Genomic DNA, 19,279 nt, shown 5'->3' on the forward strand with positions numbered 1-19,279 from the left:
GAGCCACAGCTTTCACATCCCTACAATAAAAAGAAACCAAAGTACTTGGGTTTTCTTTTCTTACTGAGGTTTTCACATGTTCCCAATTAGAAAGAAATCACATTGGAAAACATCGCCATTGCCTAGGAGTATAAGCCAAATAATTGCTCCTGTGATGATGAATGCTTTTGTTCTTTGGGATTCTGCCAGTGAATATTGATGAAAAGGCCTCTGGGATACACATTCAAGTCTATTCATCCACAATTCATGAATCTATTTCCCCAAATTAATAATAGCTAAGTATCCAAACAGCTGCTGTCTGTCCTGATACCCAATCATCTAGGGCCTTAATTGGCCATCTTGACTGTGAGTTGGGCCCCTGGTTGATGAAGTAGAAACTGCAATTTATTGAAGTCTCGCAAGGCAAGGAAGACACCTCCCCCTTGGTAGGTCCACAACTTGTCAGATTTTTTCTCTAGCAGAGGACTAGCACAAGCTGAATTGCTCTCCCCGGAAAACTGCATGGAGTAGTAGCAGCATAGCAGCATGCACTAGTACTTGGTCTATCTGTCCATGTTCTATATAAAAGAAAGGGCAGTTGCTACAAAATAAGTAATTGCCTCTCTGCTCTCACACTGCCCTACTACAACTTTCATGTTTGTATGGCTGAAACAGAAGTTTTATATTGACTTACCCCTTTCCTGCTAACCCAGGCATCCAGTACTCCAGGTGAAATATAAATAGATGATGTAGATTAGTGGTGGGAAATGTGATAGGAACCTCAGAGTGTTTTCTGTGGTCAGGATTTGGTGATACTAATAGTTGAGCACCTTAGGATGCATTACACTTTGGGTAGAAGATTGCCTGCACATTTTCCTTCCTCTTAAGTCAGTTTTTATACTTTCTACAAAACAAGAAAACTGGAGTATCAGGAGGCTTAACTTAAAACTCCTCATCTCTGTCCCTAGCTTTTGTGTGGTGCTGGGTACATTACATGAGTATCCTATCAATCAAAGGGATAACTGGGAGCTTCACAGAAGCAGAGTGGCACTGTCTGGTGCAATGGAGATTGTGCCTTGTGTTTTTATAGGAGACCACACATTCCTGGAGCTCAGGGGGCCCTGATGCTCATAAACCAGGCTGGGGGGGGGGGAGGATGTGTCAGGCTGTCAAATGGATGGTTTTAAAATGCATCTATCAATGCCTCTCCTTGTGGAATCCTGGAGAAGTCCTGGGGAAGTCCCATCAGGAGACAATGGCTCCCTCAATTTCACAGCCTTTGGTGGTTTAGTGCCATCCAGTGTGATGGCCTTAGGCTGTCCCTGAGATAGCATTAGATTCCCATGGCCCCAGTCTGAACTGAGGCCCACAGTAATGTTGTGCTTCTGCTCGTCTTACTTTTCTCCTTAAGGGCACAGATATTGGTCAAACTTCTTGATAGGCTTAAGCCAATCTCTCCCCCTGCCCATCTTGAGTTATTGACATTCATGACAACAAAGCTTGACAACTGTTGACTTACGAGGGTATTCTTTCATGCACCCTAGGATTGCTGAAAAGTAGAGATGGGACACCTGTGGCCAGCCAGGTGTGGCTGGACTCCAACCTGCATTGTCCTTGACCATTGGCTGGGCTGCCTGCAGTTGATGGATATTGGAACCAATCAACACTTGCAGAGTCACACCTTCTCCACTGTTGTTGGGACAGAAGTTTTCTTCACTGAGCTGTTATATAAATAAAGCAAACAGATAAAGGGTGCCAAATTATTATTATCTTCTTCTTCTTCTTCTTCTTCTTCTTCTTCTTCTTCTTCTTCTTCTTCTTCTTCTTCTTCTTCTTCTTCTTCTTCTTCCAAATCTACTTGCAATACAATGTGAATAAATGACAAAATCACTATCTCATATAAATGGAGTTGTTGGCTGTAGATCCATAATGCATCTAAATGATATGCAATGTATCTAACATATTCTATTGCGGTTCTGTTTTATCCTTTCTGCAGCATCATAGGAGAAAGCATTCTCTGCCCCCCTTCTTTGTATGGATTTAATGAAACAGGGGACACAATGTGAGAACAATCCTGAATGCACTCAACATGTATCAAGTGGGCAGTCAGATCTGCTTTATCACAGATGTTCTTTCTGCTGTCTTTTATATAATTAACACAGAGGAAATATGATTGCTTAAGCATTTTAAAACCTGGGGGAAAGGCTGGGATAGGGTGGGAGAGCAACTTGTAAGGTGGTATTTAAAAAATCTCCTAGGTGCTGCAGGACTGGCTGCCTTATTCTTCCCAAGTGGTGTTTAGAGAAAAGTCATGTGAGCTTGGAGGAGAATGTGTGCAAGGACTGCCGGCATATACTGAGCTGTGTAGTGGGAGACAGAGTGTGAGTGAGAGACTGCTTGTACAAAGGTAAAGTGCAGGCTGCAGTTACAGCTTCTGCAGTCTTGGAGCTAATACTTGTGATCTGTCTTGGCATCCTGGCTATCCTTCATTCCCAGGGCATGTGAACCCTCCAGATTCCCAAGATAACAGTCATCAAGAGAGAAAAGGAGAGGATGCTTTTCAAATTCTGAAAATATCTCCTGGGAGATACCACTGCTTTCATTGAATTTTACAAAAAGGTAATGTACTTTCTGTTCTGTTTCTCTCGTTTTATTTATGATTTTTATTTTATTGAAATGCATTCTGTACCCTCTACCTGTTTTGAGAAAACTGGCTGTACTTTAAAAGGAAATTGATCCCCTTTTAATTTTACCTAAGAGGAAAGAATCCCTTGTCTGGATATGCAAAAAATTACTGATGAAATAAGAGCAAACTGAAATGTATCTCGGGTCCTGAGCCAACAATGCAGTGTACCTCAATCTAAGAGGGGTTAAAACTTATCTGGAAAACTCATCAAGTTTTTGGTGCTACCTAGTATTTTAAAAGTCCAAAGGAGTTTCAAACACTTCAATGATTTTGAATCTCTTCTCTAACCTAGTATCTGAAGTATGTGGGATCTATCAAGTTTTCTCTCGTTGCTTTCTAGAGGACTAAATGAGTTCAATTCAAAAGCACTTTGGTGCAGTAGGGAACCTGGATTCGTTTATTACTTTGCTAGGTAGTGATGTTCTTGAGTCCAGGTTTTTATGAACGTCCTCTGCCACTTCATGCTTTCCTTTTCCCAATACTGTTCTTTCCTTTTATATTAAAAACAATGTTTAAGAAGGAGTTCAGGACTGTTCCAATGACACCTTTATCATATTTAGTGATGTCTCTATTAATTGCACTCTTTTAATTTCACTCTTCTCTTTCCAGTGTGTTCATCTGCTCCTGTCTCCTCTTCTCTACCTGGGCTGGAGGTGAAACCCTCCATGGAATCCCCAGTGTATATTTTTCGTGAGGAGCCGGGCCCTACCTGCTCCCCAGGACCTTGCCCACTACCTAGCAGCAGTAGCAGCAGCTGGCTTGTGGACTGGGCAGAATATGGCAACAATAGTAGTGGTGCTTATGAGGACTTACAGCAGAATGACACCAACATCTCCCCGGCTATTCCCATAATCATCACTGCAGTCTACTCCATGGTCTTTGTGGTGGGCTTGGTTGGCAACTCTTTGGTCATGTTTGTCATCATAAGGTAAGGATTTTGGTGGGTCTTTTAACTGTCAATGTAGGGGGAAAGCTACATAACTAAAGGGAACTAAGGGAAAATAGGAAGGGTCATAGCTTAGTGGTAGGTAGAGCATCTACTTTGCATGCAGAAGATCCCAGGTTCAGTTCCCAGCAACTCCAGGTAGGACTGGGGAGACTTCATGCTGGAACCATTGAAAGCAGCTGTCAGTTAGCATACACAATACTGCGCTTGGTGGATCAATGGTCTGCCATGTTATAATGTTTCATGTAAGGGGATAAGCTCTCTGTTTCTTAATGGTAGTGTCTTGATGGTTGTGTCCCTTGGGCTGCTTGAGTTCTAAGATGCTTCCTTACTGAGGGCTATTTGAGTGCCAGGACCAAACTACAGATGCTGAATTGGTGCTTGCAAATGGCAGGGTGGGAGAGATGGCAGAAACCCCTCATTTATGTGGCATTACTAATTCAAGAAATTTCCCCTCACAGTTTACTGGTTTACTGTGCTAACCCAACAAAGGGTTAGACACAGATGTGACTGTTTTAAATGTGAGTCTTCATTTGGTTGTAAGAATAAAAGTGAAAACTGACGCATAACATGGGCTTGAAAGTTAAACATCTGAATACCTATCAGTGCTGGAAAGCACTGTGGAAATATGTGAACAGAGCTCCCTCCAGGGATAAGACACAGGTAATGTGGTCTATATTATTGCTAACATTATATAATACACATACACTTTAACTGCCAGTAGATCTAGTATTTATAATATTTTCCTTTTTTGTTTTCCAAATGAAACAGTGTCATTATTTATTATCATTTTTTAATCTATATAGAAGTTTTGTTACTCTCCCTCCCACCCCCACCCCCATCAGATGTCTCAGCAGTATAACATGGGTATAGGAGCTTTGGGAGAAAAGATTCCCCCACCAGGCCTAACAGAGCCCTGTTTTACCCCCACTCCCTGCATGTGAGTAGATGTGCAGGCAGCACAAAATGCCATTGAAGTAAATGTGAGGTCACTGTAGCTCTATCCAAGCGTCCTTTTTCATCCCGTGAAGAAGGGAGAGCAAGGCTGTGCTCGCTACATAACCTTCCTAATGGTCTGACTCCAAAGGTTGGGTTCTGAACTTCTACAGCAGGGAGACCACTCAACAGGCAAGGGCTCTGCCTCCTCTGATGGGAAATGTTTGAGGGAGGACACCTGACTGGGGTTTCTGAGTTTCCCACCCAGTCCTCTTTCTAGGTTCGATACAAATTGCTTATGCACCAAGGCATGAGTAGCTTGTGCTGAGTGGAGGGAAGGAGTAGAAGAGAACATGTGTGGTGAATGATGGCCCATTCGCGCTACTGGCCCATGCCTGGTGAGGGGATAGGTATTCTGTTGAGCTTGTGGGAATCATTCATATATGAACACTGCACTCAGAGGATGGGGTTGTGGAGGGTGGGGAACTACACACACAGACACACACTCTCTCTCTCTCTTGTGTGTGTGTGTATGAGAGAGAGAGAAGCAATTGATTTCAATACTCTGAGTATGAATAGCATGAACTATCATATAAGTGCACATAAAATTGCAGATCTTTTTTTTACAGGATACTTGATGGATGTTTTTTGGTGGGGGGGATAGATACACTACAGGTAATCTTTGATCAATTTTCTTGACTGCTCTTTTTTTCCCTTTCAAACATCTGCTGTGAGCCTTGATTGTGATTGAAGCCCTGATGCTGTAGAAGTGGGATTAATCTTGCAACACATGCCACTTCCCTGATCGAAAATGCCCTCCCCCAAAGCTAATGGTAGCTGTAATATGAAAAGAAAAACGCAGGCAGCACACAATTAACTGAATTGCCCCAGTCCCCCCCAGCAGAGCTAATAGGAGCCTCAGGATGGGGAAAATTGAGATGGAGACAATGGTGCTGGGAGTGGAATATCTTAAATATCTTTTCTCCCAGCACTGCTTCTCAAATCAAAACTAGAGTTTTCAATAGCTTTCTTAAATTTACCATCCAGAGAGAGTTGGTAGCAGATCTCCCAGTCATTTATCTTTGGGCCATCTGCTTTTTCACTATATTTTTTAAAAAAATATTTTACCAGTTTTGGAAGCCGTCAGTTTTCTGTACTAAATTTCTGGTGTGCTTCATACTGTGATCAAAATCATAGGCAGCATCCTTTCCAGCTGCTCAAATCCCACAGTTCGAAATATTTGGTGCTAAATCATGTTGGGGTTTTTTTTTTTTGGGGGGGGGGGGTCTGATCAGTGCTCAGCAAGCCAGACAGGTAAAAAGGGGGTGGAGAAAACAAAGCAAAAATTACAAGCAGTGAACAATATTGAATAATAAAATTAACCAGACACCTGCACAACATTAACAATTCATTGCAGTCCTCCAGAGGAAGTGCTTCCAAATCAGCACAATAAATGGATGTTTTAGTGGGAAAATGTGTATTTCACAAAATTTATGTGAGAGGAAACACTGGATCTTATAAACTTCTAAATTATACAAACAATTTCTAATGCGTTTTAAATGAGGACTGTGAGATAGAGAAGCTTTCTTTGTGCCTGTGTGGAAGGGGGCATTATAGACTGAGTTTCTCTGTACTCATATGGGAGCGGGTGTCTCTATGAAAAGGTATACATTTCTGTTTGTTTGCGGAAAGAATGATTGTGTGCAACAGAAAAATGATTTTTCAGGTGCCTAATTACTTTGACTGGCTACAACTCTATATACATTGACATGGGGCTTACTTCTCTGGAGTAACTTGTGTAGGATCTCACTGCTAATTACTGAAGTCCTTGAAATGGTTCTTAGCATGATGGCTAAGTTAGTTCACTTCCTTCAGTGTTTCTTTGCTTTCCTTTTTCTTTCTTTGAATGGGTTTTGTGCCATGTCTTCACTAAAGGCTTTTCAGAGTTCCCCATCTGAAAAATGGACAAATGCTTTCTGAAAATTCTTCTAAACATGTAGTATCTTAAGAATATGCTGCAGATGTATGTGTTAGGCATGCACCTTGATGTGTAGCCTGGATTTACCTCGTTGAGTCCTTGTTTTGTGCTTGTGATGCAGTCAGGGTCAGGAGCGTGTAATCTCTGTCCACCTAGTATAATGTCAGGAGACCTGTGAGCACCTAGGGTAACAACTGTACACCTTAGGTGAACATACAGTTTCTGTGGGCTCAGCTCCTTTTCTCTAGGTTCCTGAGTTTCGTTCCTAATTGGATTCTATTTCTTGAGCATTTCCTCTTTTCTAATCAGCTGTCTCTTCATGTCACTTCCCTCCTCCTGTCATAGATTTCAGGAGTTTGTATATAGGTCTTACTGTACGATTTTCGGTAACTGAACCCAACTAGATCTCTGCGGGGCTAGAGACTCAATTTCTATAGGAAACAAGACTGGGTTTAAAATAAAACAGCACTTTTCTAATGCCTTTTCTAACTTTAGAAATACAACGTATTTTCTAACTCTGGAAATCATACGTGCAAGAAAAGCCTTTGTTATTTTAACGTATTTTTGTCACAGTAGGATGTTCACTGGAAATGTTGCAGGCCTTTTTTGTGTAAGGAGAGGGAATAGGCACTAATTTCATCATCTAATGGAAACAGAACTTCAGCCTTTTGGATTTGCCACTGTGATGCCATTGTCAACTAGTAATGGCTCCCATAAGAATGATGTGACTCCAGCAGTAATTCTGGAGTCACTCCCTCAGTGTACTGATGCCCATTGCCCCAGGATGCCAGTTAAATGGAAGAGCAGATGACTGTCATCAGACTCCAAATTAGCCACTTTCCCTAATTATCTAACAAGCCTCCAGTGATTTGAATAATTTTCTGTGTTAAAAAAATGGTCTTTACAAGAAACATTTTTGCAGATATCTTGCAGTATGGATACAATTCCAATGAGAGGGGAGGAAAAATATACTTCTGTTTCTCTGCCGCTTCTGCCTAAATTTCTGCTGGAAAAATATCAATACAGGGTTCCACACTCGCAATCACCAGTGGAGTTTGCATGGGATTGGGCTATTAGAATGCCCATTTCATCTAGAAGAATATATTAAACATATAGGGAAAATACACTTCTACCACACTGTGTGTGTAGTAGTTTTAAACAACCGTTAAAGAAACTAACCAGGATTAAGAGATCTTCCATATGATTCCTTATTGCAGGTGTCCTCCAGAAGTTTTAGACTACAACTCCCAGCATCCTTGACCTCTGGCCATGTTGAGGGGGGGGGCTGAGCAGAATTTTAGTTCAAAACATCAGGAGGGCACTGCTTGGTTATCCATGCCTTGTGGTATAACAATCTGCACAGGGTACTATTCATAGTTCTAACTTTTTATTAAGTCAAATGAGTGATATAACCCTGCCTATTAACATTTAAATATGGATATGTAGAAGAGCTATGTTTTTCAAACAGAAGTACTAATACAAAGTATGTCTGAAATGATACACAACAAAACCCACCACAGGCAACACCTGGATTGGTCTAATCCAGCCTGACTGGTCAAATCCATATAGTCTAATTCATATGTTCTAGTGCATATAAAAGGTCATATGGAATGCCTCGGTACTTTTTAAAAAGAAATTTATATCCCATCTTTCTACATCACTAGTAGCACTAAGGCAGCTAACAAAAGCATTTAAAAAACAAAAACAAAACCAGCCTTAAAATAATAAAATGATTCAATGCAAGGAAGTTCCGCAGATACGTATTTCTGTTCTATTTCAAGGAACAGAAAAACTAGGCAGATGGTCCTCAGTGTATGGGTGCTTGTCCACACTCACTTGTCCCTTGCCTAGAAAGCATGGATCGGAGTGGGTTGTCCACTTCTCTTCCTCTTTCTATGCATAGATCCGAGAGATTTTGCCCTTGCCACACCACACCACTTTCCCTGGGGAAACCCACTCTTTGGCAATAAATCAGAGCAAATGTTGATATGGAGAAAATATGAATTGCTGTTTGGTCTAGTTGAATACTAAAGAGCTCTTTCCCCTAGGAGAAAGCAGCGGGAAAAGAGGGAGTGTGGAAAGGCTGAATGTCAGGTTAAAAGCCTGCCACAACAGTTTTAAGATGATGGCAGGATTCTTGAGAAGCCATGACTGCCAGAGGGGTATAAGAGTGGTTTAATGGTATGGCATGGATGTAGGCTATTACATCCTCACATACATCTGCTGCCAAACAAAGGTCCCTCATCCCCATTCTATCTATGCTTTGGGCACAAACCTGCTAAATGTATGCAGTTTGTGAGCTGGAACCCAGCATGATTCATGGGGAGAGGTTATGTGTGTTCACCAGGGTTCCTCCACACAGACATTCCTTCTTCTGTCCATGTAGTGTTAACTGCATAGAGGCTAATGACTAAAGGAGTCTCTAGCAGTCGGTGCAACAAATTTTGGGTGCTTAGTTGGGTGACTTGGCTCTGGACAGTGGGAAGGATGCACCTCCCCTTCTCCTCTTCTTTCTAGGGTCCATATCCTTGGGATTCATACCCAAGCCCTATTTGGTCAACATCAGGGGACAAACTGTCTCACATCTTTGGGCTTTCCTATGTGTAGATATCAGCAGAACTGTGGCTGGCACTGGCCCCTCTCTCCTAACAAGTCTCCTAATTAACATCTAGGAAATGAAATACCGGACAAGACATCATCATATCCAACATTTACCAGCACACTCCAGGCAGCAGGAGTTAAAGTGAAGCATGGGTGGGGAACATGCTGCTGTCCCATCATGTGTTTCTCAAGTTAGTTGTTCCCAGGAAACATAAGATAACGGCTGCCAGCTTTCCTCCTCATAACATCTAGTTAGGTCCTCAGAAGAGACCATTCAAAGATCAATATTCTTTCTGGAGTTCTCATTAAGAAAGATGTTTCTTGCACCTGAGATTAAAGAGTAGAGTCAATATCCATTTCCCCCCCTTGCTGCATCTTTGAGCCTTAATTTGGCAATGCAAGAATTAGAGCTCACTTATTAAGTCAATACTTATCCATAGCGCTGTGTGTTGGATTAGATAACGAAAAAAACAAACCATAACCTATCACATTGGCTCCTATTGCCTGAAGCAACCAAACAGAAGAAGAAAAGGCATGACTGGAATGTAAAAGTACATTTCTTTTGAGCTGTTGTATTGTGAGTATGGATGGGACAATAGGTCCATTTTGGTTCCTCATTTTTCCAGTCTTAAGGTCAGTTCCCCACATTTCCACATCAGATTGCAATTTTTTTTAAAGGTTCTAATGAAAATTTATCAGCATTTTCCTGCACAGACGCACACACAGTTTCCCAAAATATACACGTTTGTAAAGAAATTTCCCTAATATAAGGCATATGGTATTTTATTTTCAACAACACATGCATTTATATGCACACTTCTTTGAGTTTTGTACAGGTTTGTTCACTTGAGAACTTTCATTGCAAAATTTGAATGGGCGAGACTTGGGAAATCTGTTTGTGTTTTGGTTTGTATATTGTTCTGGAAAGTGAGAATTAAGTAAGGATGCTCTTAAATGTGAACTGAATCAAATTTATCTCCCATCCCTCCCTGTGACAAAAAAAGAAGTGAGATGCTGCATTCAGTAATTTGCCTGTCATCAAAAGCTCCTATGAAAGCTTTGTGGTGGGATAGATGGGAGATCACCTCTGGATTAGAAACTGGTTTAAAACAGGTAATAAACTTTTCCTGCTTAACCATTTCTTGTCATTGGTAGCAGCCGGTGACATGATTACCGGTAGACAGTGCCCCTCAACTGACCTCCAGCTAGTTATGTCATTTCTGCTTATTGGGAGGTAGAGTACAGAGGTAGAGTACAGTGGCACAGTGCAAACATATTTACACAGTCAATCCGGTGTCCTTCCTGGTGAGTTTGCACTATGCCAACCTTGCCCCCCTGCCCCCTATTGCCCAGTAAGCAGCAGTGGTGCAGCTGGCTGAAGGTCAGGTAGGTGATGCAGCTACAGCACCCACTACTGGTCATAAGCTTCAGTCGCAAGTGAATGAAATCCTTTAATTTTCCAGTTGGCAAGTCCTTGGGTTTCTTGGGTAAATGCTTGGCTGCCTCTTTTAAAGATGTTCTTTTATGAACAGTCATTTAGTAGTATGTTTTCCAGATGTTGACTTAAAGGCTAATTTGAGTGAGCAATTGCAGTCCTTAAACATTAGTGTTAATCATAGCAACATTTAATATATACAGTAGTTTTAATCAAGGCAAACAGATGCAATTTGCAACCCTGATTATCTGTGAAAACTGCATATATATGACTGCAGATTTTGTGCAGATTGTTGTTGCCAGCTACTGCATGATACCATCTGCAGACTAGCAATACAAATTTTAAGAATACAGCTGCAAAGAGATCATAGAAGCCTAATGGAAATCAATGGGGGAAGTAAGTTGTGACTTATTCAAGTATTGCTACTTTAACAAAATTCAAATGTAGCCATTTTTCATAGAGGTGGTGACAGTGTAATTGCACATGTTTCAACTAGTGCAAGTGGAATGAAAGAGTTTAACACTGAAATGCTACTCTAAATTATGCTTGCCAAATGACACAGGATAGGCTTGCAACTAAATCCTCGACCCAACTATGACTTCAAATAACAATAGTGTCGTAAAGTTACAAGAGCGTAGCAATTTTGTTACACCATCACAACCTTAAGTCAGTGTTTCTGCTATGTTAATGTATAACTAGTAACTACAATGGTGTGTATGTCCATATGTAAACATGTCTGTGCCTCAGGGCCCAAAATATTTTGAATTGTCCAAAATATGGAAGATCAGAAGCAGGAGTGTAGGGACTCTTTGCAGCTAGCAGGCAAATTCCTGGGCTCTCCCCTCTCCCCCACTGATGGGCAACTTTGATTGGTGGCCAGGGCTGGCCAGGTGTCATTCACTTGATGTCACCATGATGTTAGGAGAACCATTTCTCCTTTGTGGCATGGCTTGAATTCAAGCTGTGCTGAAATGTAAGAGCCAAGTGGGGCTTTGAAGTTACTGCAAATTCACCAGCGGAGGCAATCTGTAACCTGGGTTGGTACTGAAGTTATAATGTCTGAATTGGTCAAAAATTCATTTTTGTTCTGGAGTCTTATAAGGGACATGGCTATAAGGGTATGGCTTGGGAATTGTTCTGAAGATTGACTGAATTTCATAATTCACCACTTTACCAGTACTAGGAAAAGCCCTACATATGAATACATTCACAGTGATTATCATGCTACTGTTTGCATGTGTGACATTTTGTAATATAAAGAGCTAGCAGTATTCAGCTATTCAGTCCATTAAGTATTTTGTCTAACGGCAGTACAGTAGTGCTGAATGTTGCTAAAGGCTGACAGATCGATGGCAACCACTCACTTGGCCAAAAAAACAACTAAGGTTCCTGAAAAGAATGGAAACACTAGGGGGTGTTACTTGTCATCCGCTGAAAAAATTATATCCTCATTTAGCTGTTGTTGGATCTTATTTCATGAAACTAAATCTAGCAACTTTATGATGGCTTGACTAATTTGCATAATCTAATTAAAATTGCTCATGAATTTAGTTCTGCTGCTGGCAAGTAAAACTTAATTGCTAACACAGCATTGCAGCAATAAATCAGTTAAAGGGTGAAATAAAATATATAGACTACAAGCCTTGGCAAATGCTAGTATTTCTGTCTGTAAACAGTAGCCTACTGAAAACTGCTCCAAGTTTTCTTTTGCAAAAAAAAGGAAAAATGTAAAAAGTGGGCTTGCAGAAGATGTAATAGTCTCCAGTACTATTTTATTCTCTCTTGCTGCATGATACTTACACCCAAAGGAGAAATTAGCATAAAGCCAACAATCAATACAGCAATTTACACATTGGAAGAAACACACACAGAAGAATGCAAAACTGTAATTAAGCAATACAGCATCCTTGCTTTTCTTAGAAGCGTTCATTCTCCACCCACTCCCAGATTCTAACTAAACAAATGACTTAATGCCTTTGTCTCAAGGCTAAAATATGGCAATGTAGGCACTCAGATATGACTATATAGCATTATCTCTGAGGGAAAATAAAGAAGCATTGTCCTTATTCAGGTTGGTAAGTAGGAAAGGGAAAACAGGAACATGTATTTCTTATGCAGTGCTGAACCAAACAATGAAACTGCTTCTGGGAACATTGCCCAGTTGCATTGGAAATGCAGTGCTCTGTTTCTTTCTCATAGATCAGTGATGGGAAAACTGTGGCCCACTAGATGTTGTTGGACTCTAGCTCCCATCAACCCCAGCTAGCATGGCTATTGGGTTACAATGGGAACAGGGCCAGACCTATCATTAGGTAAAATGAGGCAGTTGCCTCAGGCAGCAGATGCTTGGTGGGTTGGCGATGGGGATGAATAATCAGAAGAGAGAACTGTGTGTGTGCCTGCCCTTCACACACTATCTTGCTTTCTCCCATTGTGGTAAAGTATCCCATAAGTGTTTTTATTTATAAATACATAAATACATGTTTTAATTGAAAGGTTTCTGAACATACAAATAACAAATATCAAAACAAAACAGAATCACAGTACATTGGCTGCAATAGTTTTCATTATGAAATCCACTATACTGTATTAACTTATAGTCTTCCTATCAGTTGCCATGGGTTGATGGAGGAATCATAGGATCTTTTGCCCAATGTGGCACTTGAACCCACAACCTTGAGATTAAGAGTCTCATGCTCTACTAACTGAGCTATATAAGTAAACTGTTAACATATGAAATAAAACAAAACAAAGGATTATATATTTTTAACCTTCATAGCCTTCAGTTTTCCTGTTAACTTTTCAGCTAAAGCAATTTGCCAAATGGTTGTGCATCACTTGGATAATGTTAATCCTAGAGTGGTTTCTCAGCTTCTCAGTGACAAGCCACCACCATTGAAAATATAACTAAGTCCTTGTAAGGGAATTTCAGCAGTTTAATTATAAAACATGGGCAACATGTTAACCGAAAAGTACATTGCTTACATCCCACTATTTTACTGACATAGTGTTCAACTGCGAATCCAGCCTGCTTTTGTAGATGTAATTGTGATATTTGAAGCTGCAATTTTGTCCTTTGCATCAAGCAGCAAAATGTCTTGGCCTAGCCCAGAGTGGGAGTGAAGTCCAACATCTGGAGAACCAAAGGTTCTAATCCTAATAGGGAAACATTTTCGCCCCTGTTAGTGCACCATCATCACATACACAAAAGTAACTTAAAGGGGGGGGGAGTACTTTGGGTGTCTGGGAAACATTCAGTGAAAAATGCCCCCCCCCATTTAAATTCACCTCAAAGTTAAACGTTTCTTTCAGAGCATTCTCAAAACTAAACTGACTTATGGGGTGACATAATGGAAATTTTTCTTGTTTTGCAGGTACACAAAGATGAAGACAGCAACCAATATCTACATTTTTAATCTGGCCCTAGCAGATGCCCTAGTAACCACCACAATGCCTTTCCAAAGTACTGAGTACTTAATGAACTCGTGGCCATTTGGGGATGTGCTGTGTAAAATAGTTATTTCCATTGACTACTATAACATGTTTACCAGCATATTCACGCTGACCATGATGAGTGTTGATCGATACATTGCTGTGTGTCACCCGGTGAAGGCTCTAGACTTCCGTACTCCCCTGAAGGCAAAGATCATCAACATATGTATCTGGCTCTTATCTTCATCAGTTGGCATATCAGCCATTGTCCTCGGAGGTACTAAAGTCAGGGAAGGTGAGTGTGAGCTCTGTTCTTTGCCGGTGATTTGTCCCTGCTCAATAATAAACTTTTTTTAAAAAGCATAGAGACGACTAATACAATTAACTTTTGAATACCAGCTGTTTTTATGCACTTGGCTTGTTCTTACTAGAATCCTCAAAACTGCTCCTTTCCCTTTTTTCAAAAGATGGATTTCTAGTGATCATGGTTGTAACTGCAAAATAATCTAGCCTCCAATACTTGAAAGCTAGTGTAGGTCAGTGCCCAAGTGATGGTGACTGTAGGGACAAAGGAAGCTGCTTTATTCCATTAGTCCATCTACTGTAGCTCCTTATTGACTCAAATTATGGAGTGCTGCAGCCAGTCATTGTAGACTCTGCACTGACTGGCAGTGACTTTCCAGCATTTCAGACAAAGGACATTCCCAGTTCCACCTGGAAATGCCGAGGATTGGAACTGGGGCTCTCTGTAAGCAAAGCAGATGCTCTGTCATGGCCCTTTCCCATTAGGAATTCACTGGTTTAAAACTTGCCTTCACAAACTCAGTAGATGGACTTTGACAAGTTTCACTTATAGTATTAGGAAAATCACAGCTCCTACCCCTTTAACAATATGAGAATAATACTACAATTGGTATTAATGATTGCTGAGATCACACACACACACACACACACACACACACACACACACACACACACACATCTATGCAGTATTTTTTACAAAACTGTACTACATAAATGCAAAATATTATTCATAGTTGTTACTTTCCTGTGTGAAAGAAAAAAAAGCCCACCCTGATTCATATACGAAATTGTAACATACATAGCAGTCTGGCAACCACGCGTTCTCACAGAAACGTCATCCATATGAATCAATTGCATGCAACAGAAATCTGCAAACTGGTTGAATCCCTCAAGCTGATGGTGTATTTTTCATGGGCCCTGCAGTGGTGAATGAGCTGAATGAGACCGGATACTGCAAAGGATCCAAATGCATTGGTTCACATCTGTTAAATTATGTAGCTGGAACTTTGTGTGTGAAAAGCACAGCCACAATTGAGCCTTGTTAATATGCAGTGAATAATTATGTGATAACCATTAGATTAAAATTCAGAAGCACTTAGAATGAAAAGTACATGATATTATGCTACGAAATATAATCACTATTAACCCATTGGCACTCTTAGCAGGTGAGTCACTCTGCAGTGGTTGCTTGAAGTCAGTCAAACTACGTTGACATGTATGGTTTCAGGATTTGATGTTTTTTAGCCCATGTGTCCATTCATCGTAACACCTAACCATTTCACCTATCCTTCTAAAAAATTGCATGCTACTTACCTTGGGTGCTTTTGTAACCTATGCTATGCTCATACAGTCCCCAAAAGTGCAGGGGGAAAGTGAATTGATCCTCCCCAGATTAAAAAAAAAAACCCTTACACAGTGCCACTGGCAGGGTTCATCCAATCAGAAGGGGTTACTATGCCAGAAAGTGTGATCATTATTTACAATAATTTATATCCCACTCTCCCTCCCTAAGGAGATCAGAGAAGAGTACACTAAAAACAGTAAAACAATATAAACAAGCAGCAGCAAACAAGAAGACTCATAGTTTCTAATCTCAACAAATTCTGCAAAAAACAACAACCCACTATTGGTTCAATTCCCCATGTTCATGGTAGACTGTGGGTGGACAGAGGAAGCCCTGAATTTCTGAAGCAGGCCTCCACTTTGGACCTGAGTCTAAGCAGTTCTGGCCCAAAGTGGTCTGAGGAAAAGCAATCCACTTTCCAGAGGCCCAAAGAGGAATCCAAACTAAGGTCACATACACACTATACAATTATGGCACACGCTCCTAAAAAAAATCCTGGGAACTGTAGTTTGTTAAAGGTGTTGAGAATTGTAGCTCTCTGAGTGGTAAACTATGGTTTCCAGGATTCTTTTTTGGGGGGAGGGGAGAGGGTGCTTTAAATGTATGGTGTGTGCACAGCCTGAACCTTGTCCTCAGTGTACACTTTGCACTGTGTGATTTACACTAGCTCCAAGATGCAGAACCTTTCTTAGCCCAATGGCCATGTTCCCTTATAGCTAAGCTTTCAGGGGCTGCAGGTTGACTGTGGTGAGCATGGTCAGAGGCAAAGTGGGTGGATAAAAGGATGTGAGTCTTACTTTTGCACAGTAGGCTACATTCCAGCCAATACAAAAGCCTGAGATTTCTACACCCACAGCCATCTCTTCATTCAGGTAAGCAAGAGACACTGTCCCACTTCACAGATACATTCCAGACAGTCAAGAGCACTCATGGAACAGAGGCAGTGAGGGTTGTGGCTTGTTTCTGAGATAGACACACACACTCTCTCCCCACCCCCACCCCCCTCTCTCTCACAGGGCCAACTACCCCATGTATAATTTTTCAGCAGCTTCCATGCTTTCAGTGTTTTTCTTGTCAATTTAATATCAGGAATGCAAAAAGCACAATTTGTTGTGGAGGAGCAAAGCCTGTTAAGACCATCAGTTCAGTTGAGTGGGTTGAAGCATGATATTACTCTGTAGAATATTTGTTCTTTGGCATCATGAATTTCTCATCTCTGTAAATCATGCATTCCCACTCTCAGCTGTTCTTCCTCATTACTTACAGAACAACCCTTCTAAAAGCTACATCTCTTTCTAACCACCATAATTGAAAGAGCTCCAGTTCATTAGAGAGATACAGAATCGCCTTCAGGTAGAGACAATAAACTCTCTGTTTGAAATACATTCGTAAGGGCACATGAAAGTTCACCCTCTCAGATCAGCACTAACATCACAAAGCAAAGTTGAGCAAACTACAGAATGCACAGAGGATAAGAGACTGCACTTAGAAAGTGAAGACCCAGTTAGGAACACCTGACCCTAACAGTGCAAAGTGGAAAGTCTTGAAATCACATTAGTAGTAACAACAACAACAACAACAACAACAACAACAACAACTTTATTACAGTATTTATATGTCACCCATCTGACTGGGTTGCACCAGTCACCATTGGCAGCTCCCAACAAAATATTAAAAACAGATTAAAACACCATCCATTAAAAACTTCCTTGGATAGGGCTGCCTTCTAAAAGATATCTGGTCTTCTAAAAGTCAAAAGTTTGACATCTGATGGGAGGGTGTTCCACAGGGTGGGCACCACTACTGAAAAGGCCCTCTGCCTGGTTCCCTGCAACCTCACTTCTCTCAGTGAGGGAACTGCCAGAAGGTCTTTGGTGCTGGATCTCAGTGTCCGGGCTGATGCTGGGGGTGGAGACTCTCCTTCACTTTTTTTAACATTATTTTGGAATTGTCATGACATGCATACTTAAAAAACAAAACCCACTGTTAAACTGTTAGTTTAATCTGTTCCTGTGTTTCCTTCTTGTTGGCTTTTTCATTTACAGACACAGGCAGTACAGAGTGCTCTTTGCAGTTCCCAGATGAAGATTATGCCTGGTGGGACACCTTTATGAAAATCTGTGTCTTTGTCTTTGCGTTTGTTATTCCGGTGTTAATCATAGTCATCTGCTATACTCTGATGATTCTGCGCTTGAAGAGTGTGCGGCTCCTCTCTGGATCTCGAGAGAAAGACCGAAACCTCCGTCGCATCACTCGACTTGTTCTTGTCGTGGTTGCAGTTTTCATTATCTGCTGGACCCCAATCCACATTTTTGTCTTGGTCGAGGCCCTTGGGGACGTGTCACACAGCACTGCCGCCATTTCCAGCTATTATTTCTGCATAGCTTTGGGCTACACCAATAGCAGCCTAAATCCCATCCTGTATGCTTTCCTGGATGAAAACTTCAAACGGTGTTTCAAAGATTTCTGCTTTCCTTTTAAGATGAAGACGGACAGACAAAGTACCAGCAGAGCCAGAAACACCGTTCAAGATCCTGCTTATTCCAGGGAGGCTGATGGTACAAACAAGCCAGTATGACTAGTCGTGGAAATGTCATCTTACTGTCCTCCTGGAAGAGAGGAATCCAATGATCTTGGACTAACTCAAATAACCACCGCTGTGTGAAATGGACAATAATAGACCTATTTGATATTGTGTAAGCTTTCTCATAGTCTGAACGGGCAGTTGCTGATAATGAGGGTTTCATCAGCCATGATGAAACTGATGATTAGTTTTTGGATCATATTAAGAACAGATCTTTGTACATAGCACAATATCCATTCTTGGCAAAAGACAGCAAACTTCTTCACAATGCTGATCTCTTTATAGGAAGGGAAGGATGATATTTTCCGCTTATGACTCCTTGATGCTCTTACTTAGAATCCATATGGATGCTAGCATGTGGTTTTCAAAGATTGCTGTAAAAAAAATAAGGGGGGAGTAAGGATTTTTACCTTTCAAAGATCTTGTGCAAAAATCTTGTTTTACTGTCCTGTGTTACAATGAATAGTCTCAATTCTAAGCCAGCCTTTTCCTTATATTCTTTGAATGAGAAGCATTTTCTGATAAGTGTGTGAACCATGTAGGAAATTAGGGAACCCAACATTCTACTGCAAACATCTGGGAGGTGCTTTGGGTTAATTTACAAAATCGTGTTTTATATTAGGAGTGAGAAACCTTTGATCCTCCAGATCCAACTCATACAATCCTTGAATATTGGCCAGGCTGGCTGGGGATTGATGGGAGTTGGTCCAACAACATCTGGGGGGACTACATGTCCCCCACCTCTGCTTTATATGATGATTACATCTAGTGCTTGATAACTTCCAGCACTTCTACTATATGTAATTTACAGTTTTTAATCCAAATGGAAGACTGCCTACATTTTATTTCTTTATACAGGATCCCCTGCTGGAGTTTCTGGAAAGCTGGTGCCAGGCAGAGTGGACAGCATTGCACTAAATACATAAATAGGCTGACCTGGTATTTCAGGCACTTACTTTAATAATTATACCATCAAGGTAATTAGCTTGATGTAATTAATTAATTAATTAATTAATTAAGGTAATTAATTAATTAGCTTAAATAACCATGAAAA

At 40.9% G+C, this 19,279-nt stretch overlaps 1 protein-coding gene across 1 annotated transcript; it reads left to right on the forward strand.

The window, feature by feature from the left end:
- The first annotated feature begins 2,045 nt into the window (after positions 1-2,045).
- Positions 2,046-18,703, forward strand: OPRK1 (opioid receptor kappa 1). Its single transcript, XM_081919215.1, has 4 exons — positions 2,046-2,598; positions 3,275-3,593; positions 13,936-14,288; positions 17,687-18,703. The coding sequence occupies exons 2-4, from the start codon at positions 3,331-3,333 to the stop codon at positions 18,217-18,219; spliced, it is 1,149 nt and encodes a 382-aa protein (XP_081775341.1). The 5' UTR covers positions 2,046-2,598; positions 3,275-3,330; the 3' UTR covers positions 18,220-18,703.
- Positions 18,704-19,279: the final 576 nt, after the last annotated feature.

This window comes from Podarcis melisellensis, assembly GCF_964234715.1.
Source record: "Podarcis melisellensis genome assembly, chromosome: 7".
Lineage (NCBI taxonomy): Eukaryota > Metazoa > Chordata > Lepidosauria > Squamata > Lacertidae > Podarcis > Podarcis melisellensis.